This window comes from Echiichthys vipera, assembly GCF_963691815.1.
Source record: "Echiichthys vipera genome assembly, chromosome: 4".
NCBI lineage: Eukaryota > Metazoa > Chordata > Actinopteri > Perciformes > Trachinidae > Echiichthys > Echiichthys vipera.
The window spans coordinates 8,733,276-8,747,298 of NC_139829.1; the positions used below are offsets into that span (position 1 = coordinate 8,733,276).

The following is a 14,023-nucleotide window of genomic DNA, read 5'->3' on the forward strand; positions in this document are numbered from 1 at the left end:
GAAAAAACGCTTGGCCGGTGTGCATGTCAAACTTTGACACTTTGTTTGAAGGATTATCCTGCAAAGTGTAAACCACACAAAGTGTTGTTTACAAGTCAGTTCCAACTTTTACAAGTACGTTCTGAGGTTCTGAAGCGGGTGATCTTTTTTTTTTTCCAGATTGGATCTTAAATTGTATTTGAAGTAATGCTTCAACGAGCTTAGTTTTACCCTTTAATCAATGGCTTTCTGCTGTTTAGTCTAAAAAAATATTAGATATTAATGAAAAATGCTCAAATTTTATTTTATTGAATGTACGGTAAAAATAAATCAGAAAATAAGCAGTTAATCACCACATATGGAAAGCTAAAAGACGTGGCTTTTGTTCAAATTAAATGTTTAAGCTAAATCGACAGATTCATATTGGAAATATCTATTGGTGAACAATAACCTCTTTAATGAATACAGCCTTGCGTTTTACGATAGAAAAATGATTTTTGACAAAACAAACCACTTTAAAGACATGATATTGGGGTCTGGGAAGTTATGAGCATATATCATTATTTTCTGACATTTTAGAGTAAAAAAAAAAATGTCATAATTCAGAAAACACTCATTAGTTGCAGCTCTAAACCTAATTCATTACTAATTAAAAGTTTATTCCAACTTTTACTACTATGCATGCCAGTGTGTGTAAAAAAAAAAGCTTGTTTCCATTATTATAGTTTTCTTTTTTTTTTAGAAAGTGTAAGTGCAGTTGTTGGGACAAAGGCTGCGTTGTGTTTCCTCCTGCACAGAGCTGAATTCAGCACATCCTGTTTTCTTTTGTGTCTGGTATAAATAATCTGTGAGACGGCACAGTCATGGTCTTGTGCTGTCTGGTGTGAGGAGCCCCTCCACACGTCCCCTGGCACGAGTTACTGACTGACAGACACACGAGGAGTGACAGGCGACCCTCTGGTACCACAGAGACCCCGAACAGCTGAGCGATGACCTCATCAACACGGGACAACTGAAGGGGGTCACGCTCCAGTGATGGGAACGAGAGTCTGTTCCAGTTATCGGCAGCTGTTAAGATAGTCAAATTGAGCGGGATTACACAACAGTTGGACAGCACTGTCTTCTCCTCTATCACAGAACTATCTGATGGATATAAAGTATGATAACTTTTACGAAAAGACATTTATTATTATTATTATTCTTCCACAGCCAGCGAATGACATGTTTTTGCAGATGAAGCTCCACCAACATGAGTAAGCACTGCTGGTATTTAAGGAATGTTATGGACCTCCACCTACAGCTGGACGATAATTCATTATGATCATTTGTCACTGAAAGATGATAAATCTAGTGAGAAATATTTTGGGGGAATATTTGTTTTTACACTATTCACATGCATGCATGCAAACAGTTTTCTCTATAATTTCGCCTGTTCATTTTGCAATAATGACTACTTTACATCTGTCAAGTATTTAAATAACACAGGAGCATAAAAAATACTCAGAGTTATCGAGACCTGTATTGGGATGGAAGATTTGCCCAACCTCCAACTAAGTCAAACTTTATTTTGGCATAATACAGTAACTGTACATGATTTACATTATTCTGTAATTGGCCATTCTGCATAATGAGCACTTTTTCTTTTGGCACTTTAAGTATATTTTAATGCTTATAGTTTACTGAAGATTTTATATGCAGGACTTTTACTTGAAACAGCATATGTTTACACTGTTGCATTGTTACTTTTACTCAAGTAAAATATCAAAATACTTCTCTCACCACTGTGTTTTTGGAACTTTATGCCTAAAGGAAGGATTTTGTAAAGCGACTTTTTATATTATAAACGTCTTTTATCAAGTAATAAAATCAAACACCAGCTGTTTCCAGCTTCTTCAAAGTGAAATTTTTTATTTTTTTTTTAAATGAAATATCTTTGGGTTTTGGACTGTTGGTCTGACATAATATGTAAAGTGAAGAATGATGAAGAATAATGTGGACATTTTCTTCAATATTTATTAGATTGAACACACCAATCGATAATGAGAATAACAGTAGGTTACTCCGCTGAATAGTTAGTTATCATCCCAGTGTTAAAAACATGAGTAGATCCAAGAGAATTGAGTTTTTTTAATTAGTGACCTAAACGTTATGTAAGTCAGTAACATCCAGAGCTTGGCACACAGCTTTCTCAACCCTGCTCTAATTTTCCTCAACTGGGATATTAAAATATTTGGGCCGAATTATACGACATTAGCTGTGCATCGTTCTCTATAAGCTCTAAAAACTCTCACTTGCATGTTTCCAGCAGCTACTTCCTACACGTCTTTCACAGATGATTTCCAGACCAGAGGCTCCAACACAAACCACGTGCTGCTAAATGAACACAGCCGCTCTGCAAATTATAGTCAAATACATTCATATCCGAAAGAAGCAGCAGTCTAATTAGTCAGACTTTATAGGGAAATTCAGGAGCATGTTTTAGGCCTCTCATGACTCTTCCGTACGCAGGAATAAGGATATTGTATACGTTTTTCACACTCACTCCTCTAAAATTCGACACCACTTGAAACCTGCCTGAAACTCCTTTTCAGTCACGTTTAAACTCATGAACCCTCTCTCTCTCTCTGCTTTCTCTTCAAATACTGTTGTGGGGCGGCCGGTGGCTGAGTGGTTAGAGCGGTCGCCCCATGTAAAGAGGCTGAAGGTCCTTGAGGCAATGGCCGCTGGTTTGACTCCGACCTGCGGCGCTTTGCTGCATGTCTCCCCCGCTCTCTCTCACCCCATTTCCTGTCTGTCCTATTTAATAAAGGCTTGCAATAAACTGCCAAAAATAATCTTTAAAAAAAAAAATACTGTTTTGATGAAGGCCAACTTGAGGCCTTGATGTTGAATCTGTGAGGATAAAATATACAGCCAACATGGCTTGGCTTATTCTACACTGGCTCTGTAAAACTCTAAATTTAGAGCTGACAAAAGCCTTTTAACATCCACAGTTCCCCCAGAGACAGATTTAGACCCGTAGCCTCATTTATTCTGTCTGGCAGTTGTTTGTTATCCAAATGGTGCACAGAAATCTCTTGCGGTTTCATTCAGTGTCTCTTTATGTTGAGAAAACTAAACATAAAATTGGACTAAACCAAGCAGCGACACGGAGGTGGCAAAAACTGCAGTTCAGCGAGTGGCCACTTGAGGCTTGCTCCAAAAGGGAGTCCACTCCCATAGACCTCCATGTTCAACTGTCAAACTTTACACTAGAGTTGTCCTGTAAACATGTTTATATCGGCTGTAAAGTATCAAATGCCTTATATTAGATATGCACTGATCTGATACAACCTTAATTAACCTGAGAGCTTGCTGAGCATCTTGTTGTGGGCTCGGATGAAGCGGTCTCAAATCGACCTGCACTTCTCCTTCGCTGCCGTTCAGCTCACATTCAGCCTGAGCCCAATCTCCTCCCAGCTGTTTCTGCAGCATTTCTCAACCTCTGTGGCCGGGCGATGTCGCGTCATATATATGGGGATAGTTTTTAAGTAACTTGCACACTCGCTCCTCAAATAATTCAGCCATTTCTTTTTGTGTGTATGCTATTCACGGCACTTTGTGTACAATGCCCAACACTGCCCCCAATTTACGGTGGTACTGCAATGTTCGCTCGGTACGTATCCGCAATCTTGCAGGATATCTGCATCCGCATGAAAACCAGTGAAACCGGATAAAAACGCTGTAGTACACATGTCAAACTGAATGTGGCGCTGTAACAGCCACAGAAATACACCAACAACAGAGAAGAAGAGACGGAGAGATTCTGTTGTGTAGAATCATAATACAAACAGCGGAGAGTGTATCACCAAATCTGGTGGTTTTCCAAATTCTCCTCCATCCAATAGAGAAATCTGTTGACCGTTTCTGGTGTTAGTGGAGACTTTTGTGGTGTTTTGGACTCTGATGCACCAATCACTCTGTAGTTAGTGTCCTCACCGAGCAGAGGGTGCTGCTGTGAGCCCCTTCCCCGTCGCAAAGCAGGGATTAGAGGTCCGAGGTGGGGAGATGGCAATGTATGTGGTTTCGCCATCCAGATGACAACGCCACAGGGGGCGTTCTCAAATCTTCCCATTCTGGGACCTGGTGACCGAAAGACAGTTTCCAGGCTCCGATAATGCCAGCTGTGCATGGATGGTCGGCCTAACCGATACTAAAAATGTGCAGATACAGGAAATCGTGTCCTCGTGTGGATGGGCCCCGAGACCGAAACAACAGATTAGTCGTAACTGACAGAGAGGGCAGTCTGAGCCTGGAGTAAGGAGACTTCAGGCTCTGCCAAGATGGAAACAGCTGGAGCCTCCCACACTGGGCTTCACACGGAGACCACCATGTTATTACCGTCTATTGACAATACAACCGTTGTCATTCAGTGTAAAAAAAAAGTAAATTGTAATTATTCATTTGAGTGATTTATGAAGAAAACATTTGTTGGTTCCAGCTTTATTTATTTATTTTTTAGGAAAATGTGTTTCTTGTATTTTCTAATTTTTATTAACAGAACAATCAATTTATCAGATAAATAATAACAATAACAGATTCATCAATTACACTTACAGTACTTTTGATTTGTCTGTTTCTCTACCAGCATCATAGGGAAGCAAGTTTGCAGATGTTTTGCAGAAGTAAATTACACTAATATTTATTCTGTCAAATAGAACAACTATCCTGCCTGAAAACATAGAGACAAATTAAAGTCCTGAATAAATGAGCTGAGGAAAAAATACAGATGTTTCCATACAGGATTAATGAGAACAAAAATGATGTGAATCTTATGACCTCACTTTTTGGATCGACATGTTAAAACAGAGCTCTCCACCACTGTCATCAAAATACCAACTGTGAGAAATTATTTTTTAAGAACTGGTTTTGATTTCCTGCATGATATGAATTTTTCATACTCCAACTCATGGGACAGAAATGTTATTCAGTTGTACAGGTCTCGAACACACACACACACACACACACACACACAGCGGCAGAGTGGAAACACAGTGTCGTTCTCACACTTGATGCATCACAGCAAGACCAAAGTATGATGCAAGTGGCTGGGTGGAGGGGGACTCTGGTGGCCCCACACACATACAAGTCCTTTCTCATACGACCAGCCTGGTATTTCCTGGCTCTGCCTGCGAGCTCTATACGCCTAATTACTCACAAGAAAAAGTAGAGCCAGCGTCTGATCAACACCTCTCACCGCAGCAGCTCAACACCAGAAACAATGCGACACGTCCGTTCATATTAAAGGAAACCAAACAGGAAACAAAACAAAAGACAGAGCGTACATTAAAGCTGCACATTCCTGCCCTTTTCAGAGGGAACACAGGCAGGACAGACTGTGGTCTACCAGCTTCTTCTAGAAACTTTCAGGGACGTGCCAGACTCCGCTGCCAAATTCAACAACTTAACTCTGTACATGATGATGCAGACTGGAGGAAATGTTTGAGCTTCCTCTGCAAACATAGAGGCAGCCTGAAAAACTTTGCCCTCATCGGCCTTTTCTCATAGATGGTCAAACACAACTCAGACTGTGCAGACTGAGTTGTTTCCAGATTCAAGATCTGCAACATGAAAAGAATTAACCGACACAAGCATCTAGAAAGGGGGCATAGCGTCCTCTGCTTCATTTAAAATCAGGTTTATAGGATGTTTTGGGGTTTGTTTGTCGTTTCAAAAGGGTGTGACCAACCGTAAAGCTGAGGTGTGGTTACTTCATTGAAGCCTAGACTGTTTTTTTTATGAATGGTGGTTCATGAATTTCAAACTCGATGCCGCTCCAGGGAAGACAGCTCATTAAGGAGAGTGCGATAAGTGTAAAAACAGAAAATCCTTATTATGGAGGGGAAGGCAGGACGAGCAAAACACTTTATGCATCAAAGCAAAAAGGCAAAAACTTAAAATAAACTTTACTCGGTTTATAATGCTTCGGTTTAAATAATGGATAACCATCTAGAATCTAAGGTTGCACTGACTGCACATCTTACCAAGAGTAAAGATCGTTACACACTGATGACATGAATTCATTTGCATGTCAATATATTTTTTTAAACTGTTTTTTCACACAAAATTTAAATATTACACAGTGATTAACAGTTTTTGTACCGCAAGAAACAAGCATGAGGATTTTAAAAACAACAACACTGACACAGAATCTCAGTAGTGCCATTCAAGACGGCAAACTTTACTCCCTCCAACCTCGACAAAGGCAGCGCATACAGGAGACACTAGTTCTTACCATTCACAATAAAACCGCAAGACTGCTTAACTGTTGAGCTGATTTGGCAGGATGAGCACATCACCATTTGCAACAATTAGCATTAAACAAACAAAGTACAGCTGAGGCTGATGGGGATGTTATCAGTTCTGCAGATATTTGGGCATAAACCAAAGTCCCAAACAACGAGCTTAAGAGATGCTGATAGGTGGGATTTTGTTACGTTTGGACAGAGTCAGGCTGGCGGTTTCCCCTCTTCCAGTCTCTATGCTAATGACTTAATTTACAATAGAAACAATGTCATTAATAAAGCAAGCTGAATTGACTTGTTTATCAAAGTGGCTTTAATATTCATTGTCAACTTCACTCGTTCACAGCTGACCCATTTCAATTGTCTATCACGCAATAAAATATTGCTGCAGTTCACAGCGAGGGGCCTAATTTGGCTCGATAATCACAGCTCTTGCAGCGTGACTCCTGATTTGTACTTTTATTCACTGTTGACGCTAAAATGAGACAGTGTTCAGCTGCAGAAGGCTGACAATGAACCGATTAGTGAACAGTCACACTTAAACAAACCAGTCTTGCATCTATTCAACAACACTGTTGTGAATAAAAACCATTATCCAGTGCAGTTTACAAAGACAGCACTCTGCCCCCTTTTGGCACACATTATTAGCAGCTACCAGCACTCACACAAACACAATAACAAAGTGTCTGACGGGGCACAGTGAGAGAACAGAACCGCAGAGGGGATTTGAAGTCGCAGCTGAGTAACTGTCCTCCCTGCAGAAATAAATCCCCTTCAGTGGGTTTGAATGAGCTGCAGGGGGGGTTCGCTCTGACCGCTGTTCTCTTGTTTTCTGTCCACCACAGACTGGTGGCATTCAAGTCAGGCCAGAGCCACGATGCTCTGCCCTGAGCCATGACTCAGCCTCTGCAGGGGGTTTATTTTACACAACTTCACTGCATGACGGAGGACGGCTTTAATGCGGTGGCGTTTTCTTATTTCAGACTTTGTGTTTTGTTTTGGTGGTTTGGTAGCAGACAAAGATCGAAATTTTAAGATCGCCAGAATTTGTAATCTTCGTGTATAAATGTCCACATTATGGGGGATATTATTATCACTGAAACTTTAAATCTGTGACGATCGACTAAAAAATTATGTTCTGAGGACCACGCTCAGTAAATATTTTTTGAGCAGTATTTCAGTCCTGCAGCTGAATGCAGTTAAATATTGCTCGAGTTAAAGTGGGATCAGCTGAGGTTTTATTTGAGATATGCTTCAGTGCATTTGCGGCTCCCAGATTGAGAGCCTTAATGAAAAAGTATTGTAGATTGTAGTTTAAAAATGGAAATGCAACAAGAAATCCACTATCAGTTACAGACAAATATATATATATATATATATATATATATATATATATATATATATATATATAAAAAGAGACTTGACAAAGCTCCAAAATAAGACGGACAATATTATACAAATGTTTTACAGGCTGAGAAGAATAAACAGGAAACTAAACTTCATGTGTAAAATCTGAGTTCCATAAAAACAACAGGATGCTGCAAACAAAACAAAAACAGCTGAATTTCCACCTCTAAAACCGACAACATAGATGCAGAGAAGTCGACGTTTCCTCCAGATATTAGGTGGACTACTTGATCACCAACTTTAATCATTCAGAGTGAATAATAACCATTACACTGGAGCATCTCTACACTATAAAGATTTAGCTGTCTTCTTGAAATTCTTTGAGTGCAGCAGGTGACCACGCTGGCATGTTAACTGCCAACACAGCAGCAGGAGCTATTTTTATCGTTTACAGGGGGGGGAGGGAGGAGGTTAGCCGTGTTAGCGTAGCATTCCTCAGCATTTTTCACATTCTGTTAAAAATGGACACTAAAAACGCTCGGTTGGGTTCACAGCCTTTGAAGTGAATCCACACATTCTTCTGGACCAGATGGATAAACTAAAAACAAAAAGGTATCATGTCCCAGAGTCGGAAACAGGGAGGTGGCAGACTGACGCTGAAAGCATCCGTCCTCCTGCATGCTGTGCATTCCTGGAGGGATTTTGAAAAGTAAGAAGCTTCACTCTCTCCTGTTAGTCTGGATAGGAATGTGCGTGTCTGCAGGTGTGTGTCCGGAGCTGACAGTGTTTCTTTCACACTGAAGTGTGGAAATCTTCTCTCCGTGTTTCAGAAGCATGAGAGGTGCAGAAATAACGTCCAGAAGAGTGGAAAGGTTTGTTTTTTCGTACGCCATGAGCCAATATTTAACATTCCTGCAGATATATGAGAAGCAGCACAAAATAAAACATGCTTTAGATATAGATTTTTAATCTTATAGCATGAATTCACTTCGACAGTGTATAAAATCTGACTATGATGAAGACATACTGAATATAAAATATTGACAATAATATCTGTTCATTGACTTACAGTGAACCGGTTTATCATATCATGTTCTCTTTTTACAAAATGTTATCCAACAATAAAATTGTCGTTAAAAGTCAGAGATACTATTTGGCCATTTATTTTATATTCATTTAAAATGGTCAGCAATTGACTGAAACTGAACGGATGATGCTTATTTGGCTATTTATTGCATTTTCATTTACTCTATTTCCTCAGTGTTCAATTATAGTTGGTATATTAAGGTTAAATTTTCTTTGATTAAAGTATTTGTTTAAGAAAAGGTACTTTTGAGCACCGCAGCGTCAAAACCGCAAAGAAATTTATCGATTTATATTCCAGCTCAAAGTGTTTTTTATATCGGCTGCCATATCAGTAATGAGTTAATTTATTTATATATATATAAATTAACTCATCTTAAAAGGTATTATTTGATTCTTTATGGTTTTACTTGGCGACAAGTTTTGTCTAAAGTTATTAAAGTAGTTTTAACAGGATTTCCTACCTTTGCAGTATTATATTTCATAGTATGGCCTCACATACTATACAAAAAAATTGTAATAATAATTTTAACCATGCATTTGGCTCTCTTAGTGGGTATAAAGCCTGACATCTGCCGGATGTAGCTCACAGGCACCGTCGCTGAAACTTGTCAAGAAATACAAACATCAAACAACAAACAAACAACTTAACTTTTTTCCGCCCCTGTGCCAGAATGTTAGTTTTTGCATCCAGACCGTACTGCAGCACTCGAGTATGGTCTTGCAATGTGGCACTACTCAGCTCTAGATATAAGTGATGCATCAGTGGCTCAATCATTCTGATGCTACTGCTGCTAATACGCTTAGCAGGATGCTGCACAGCTAGAAATGTCCTATACGACCAATGATCGGATGTTATCACGACTTTCACTGATGTAATCTTAATGCCTAAAAAAGTTACCGAATGACTTCAGGTAAAGGACAAAATGATCTTTCTGTAAATGTTTGATGCCAGAATGAAAAGCTTTCTCCTTCTGTGTGGCGCTGAAACAGAGACAGATGTGATGCAGGAGCTCACCAGTTAAATATACATGGCCTGACGTAAACTTGAAACTGGACACTTAAATCTACTTTTAAACTCCATTGTGTTCAAGTATGAGCCCATGTTGTTCACGAGGCAGTGAGGAATCATTTGACATGTAAAAGTGTATCATTAACTCACTGGAAGAAACTATATTTTCCTCCTACAATGCAAAAAAAACAAAAAAAAAAGAGAAAAAAAGGCAGCAAAGAGAAACATAGCAGAAAAAGAAAATTCCTACTTTCACATAAGATAAAAATAAAATGTGCAACAGAATCACAATTTGCACAATTAACACCCAGAGAAAATAAACACTTGTGATAAAACAATGTAACAAAAGGGTTGGTTTACCTGGGCCATTGCCATTCACGTGCATGGTTTGAGCCATGGCTGCAGCTGTGTGCTCTCAGTCCCACAACAAGACCTACTGCGGTCATGCAACTGCCATGCATCAAGTCCAGATTACCATGCAACCTGGAAACTGGGACAAACACAAAAGGAAACATTTACTCACATGTGTCAAGTTGGCAGCAAAGAGCCGCATGCACCAGGTTAAAGTTCTTAGTAACAGAGACTTATCAGTATCTGCATATATGCTTGAGTAAATGTACTCCGTTACAACCCAGCACTGCAGCAGAGTGCATCAATGTCTCCGTCTGAAATGTATTTTATGTGTCGTGGCACAAAAACCCTTTTTCTTTTGTGAAAGCTGAAGCCCACTTTAAGTGATGGACGGCGCTGACCTGCTTTTTTCACAGGTGTGTTTGCATCTGACATTTATGAACATAGAGGTCCTGTGTGTGCTGGCCTGCTCATCATCAATGGATACATTATGAGCAGGAACAAAAGAGCTATTCTCTTCTTATGAAGGAGCCAACATGAGGGGGAAAAAAGTCGACTTAATGTGCCACAGAAAGGCCTGGTCTGTTAAATGAGCATCTGGAAGAGTAAAGATGCAGACAAGGTTGGCTCAGAGAGACCCAGGTCCTTTTTATACTCTCTATGACCTCAGACCCTCTGCTGTTGATCACTGGCTCCCAAAGTGGGATCCAGGCCCCCCTAGTGGTCTGTCAGAGGGTCTTTAAGGGACCCAAGCAAAATAAGACCAGCTTCTATTTCACCAGGAGTGATATTTTATTTAATAACTGTCAGGAAAAAAAAGTAATTACTATTAAATGACCAGCTCTATTCTATCATGTTTGCAACATCATACTGTCTTTTTTTCTGTTTTCGGTTTCACTGGAAGCATTTTACGATGATCATATGTCAATGTTTGGAAAACCTCTGACTTTTTGCATCTGCATTTGAAAGAGGCATGCAACAAAACCCACACCCACTGTGATCATTATTGACTTGACTAAACCTACTGTAACAGCAGTACATCAGTCCTGCAATAAATCCAAGAAAAGGAACTAGTCTAAATATTACATTGAACAGCACCAACAAATCAATCAATAATAGTAATCAATAATTTATTGTACCCTTAAGAAAACTTTCCTTGGACTCTTGGACGCACTTTCAATAAAGATCAGTAAATAAACAATAAAATCAACAATCCACATATTTCACATTACAGAAACAGAACACTGACACTATTGCACGACCCGCACCCCCTCAAGAAGCGTTATTTAAAATGTTGATGTAGGCACAAATGGGTTTTTAAAACAGTTCAGTCTGCATTCGGGGAATCTGTCTGCTGGATGGTAAGAGCTCATACTCGGGGTGGAGGATAAAACTCTCAAACTACAGCCTCCAACACCAACAGCTCTCTACAAACTCAGCTGAGCAGAATGACATGCCTGAACCCTGTTTTTGTAGCAACTGGGTCTATATCCTAATATTCCCAGAATTCAACGTAGAACCTGTTCAGAGATAAAATAAGATGTGAAATGTTTTTGGATAATCAAGTACAAAAATATGGGATTGCATAAGTTACTTCATCAGAAAACCTGTCAATCTAATAGAGCCATAAAGCAGCACAGCAACAGTGTGACTTGACAGACGTCGGGGTATCAGGAACCTTTTTATTGTCTTTTCTAAACACAAGACAGCCAGTATCATACATACCTACTGGTCTACTGGAAAGAAGGTTATTAAAAAGGGGAGAAATGTTCACCTATGTTCAGAGAAGCATCTGCGAGGTCATTTGTTTACATCCAAATGTAGCAGCGCACCACGTCATTTAGGTCTGTGTGTCTAAATCTAAACTGTCCGTCATCTCGAAGACCCATTATAGACCTGACACAGAGAGGGACGAGATACGAAACCGACCGCTGCACTGTTCCAACACCCAAATAGACCAAAATCTATTTACTCTACAGTCCCTCACATTTAAAAATGATCTACAGCATGCGAGGGAACCGAATTAGCCTCCCGAAACATCTAAACAGCATTTAACACTGAGAAAAATCTGCCTCTAAAGGGTAAAAAGTGTACAGAAGGAGGACAAAGAACACCCGTACGAACACAATTTAGTCGTAGTTCGGACCTGTCGTAGGAGTAAGAGAAAGTTAAGATAAAGATACAAAAATGTTCTTTAGGCACAAGGCTCAATGTGCCTCCAAAAGTCTTTGTAAGTTTATAACAAGTGGAAGGAGTATTTTATTTAGATGTACCTAAATATATGAGAAAGAAAGCCTCTGACTAAATAATAATAGGAGTGCCCCCTCTTAGTCAAATAAATGACTAATCTGTCGTTTTAGTTTTACGGCCAGGCCACGCTTCTCCCCTGAGCAGCGCGGCTCGGCTGCAGAACATCGCCTATTTACTGCTACATTCATGCGGTTCGCTAGAAAAAGAGACATTGTCTTTAGACAGTCATAGTGACATCATTACAGCACTTTCACTACAGTTTGAATGCATCACAGACATGTACAAAATGTAGATATTTGTACTTAGCACTTTAAGTTTCTTTTTCAAATCAATTCTCAACGTTGTCCGTCTAAAAAAAAAATCTAAATAAAAAAGCGAGGCAGCACTGCTCATGCAGTCTGGCCCATTAGCTGAAGGGGATTGCTTTAGTCTATTAGTCATGTTTTATGCTTTTTTCATGCTAAATTACTTATTTCATTCATATTTGGGTAGAAACTGATCCGTCAATTAAACTGACTAATCAATTAGCCGACAAAATTGCGTCTTAGTTGACTAAGAATTTCTTTATTCAAGGACAACCCTACTAAATAAGCAGTTAGAAACAATAATGTTCATCAAAAATACCAAGCTCTCTTTGGCAACTACATGCAAAATCATTATGTACACAAAAAACACAACAGAACAACAGACTGACCAAACATCTCCCAAGCGTCCGGTTCCATGAGCTGCAAGAATGCAAACCTGAAGGAAGGAGCAGGAAATCCTCAGATACTCTACATATATATAAAGACAACAGCCCATCCTCATCATAATTAACATCACTTATTCAGCAAGAAGCCGACAGATGAAAAGTTTTGTTTTTAAGAGCTTCTCTTCTTGAAACTAAAATATATTGTTTAAGACTTCGATGTCACATGCAGGAGTCTAAAACAGGCCTCGAGGCTCATCATGTTACATTTCTGGATCTTTTATCAGACAGATGTTTGAGGAATTGACTCCAACAAATCGCGTTTTTTAGCATTTGAGATTACATCAGGTTTCACATATGCATTGCAAACCTGAAATGATCTACACATTAACCAGCATGGCTGTATGTGTGAACGCAAATATCAATTCAGTCGGAGCAGACATCAAACGGAGTTTACTCAGCTCCGGTGTACAAAGACTGGGTCATCACCAAGGGAGCTCATGTGTGATACAGCCGCTTACTCTCCAGTGGGGCCAAGGAGTTGAGTGGGGTGATTATATGTTTATATCATGCGTCGGACAACAGCAGAGCAAAACAACCCTCCAACGGGGAACAAGAAGGTGATTTACACAAAGACGGCAACGAAAACGTCTAACTGGAGAAACGACGAGACTCAGGAACTTCTGTCGGTACGGACTGAGACTCATGCATTCATCACATAACAGATTGAAAACAGTTCTAGAGAATATTAAAGAGTGATCGTTTACCTTAAATAATATAATAAATCTTAGCAGAGATTCAGCTATGGACATTTCTTTGATCCAATTAATGAACTTTGGTTTACAGATCTTACGAGATAGAGAACTCTTTTTGCAAGCAGTAAACAAAGATTTAAAGCAATATCTTTCTTAGGGGTATGATGTTTATCAGGCTGTAGACTGAAACGCTTTGGGCCAAGTGTTAAATGAAAACCCAGTTTACATTCTCCAGAGTTTGTTTAATTTCCCTACAAGAGTTTTAATCATTACA

At 39.4% G+C, this 14,023-nt stretch overlaps 1 protein-coding gene across 7 annotated transcripts in view; it reads right to left on the minus strand.

Moving 5' to 3' along the window:
* Positions 1 to 14,023, minus strand: part of kank1a (KN motif and ankyrin repeat domains 1a) — a 64,891-nt gene that overhangs the window by 20,015 nt on the left and 30,853 nt on the right. For 4 of the 7 annotated variants that reach the window (XM_083912579.1, XM_083912582.1, XM_083912580.1 and 1 more), the window contains exon 2: positions 10,066 to 10,195. The exons of 2 other annotated variants lie outside the window; for them this stretch is intronic. In XM_083912579.1, coding sequence (XP_083768705.1) covers positions 10,066 to 10,102 — 37 coding nt within the window. In that variant the 5' untranslated portion in view covers positions 10,103 to 10,195. Of the gene's footprint in view, positions 1 to 10,065; positions 10,196 to 13,000; positions 13,048 to 14,023 lie in introns of all 7 variants that reach the window. One more of the 7 variants, XM_083912583.1, reaches the window with a different exon arrangement.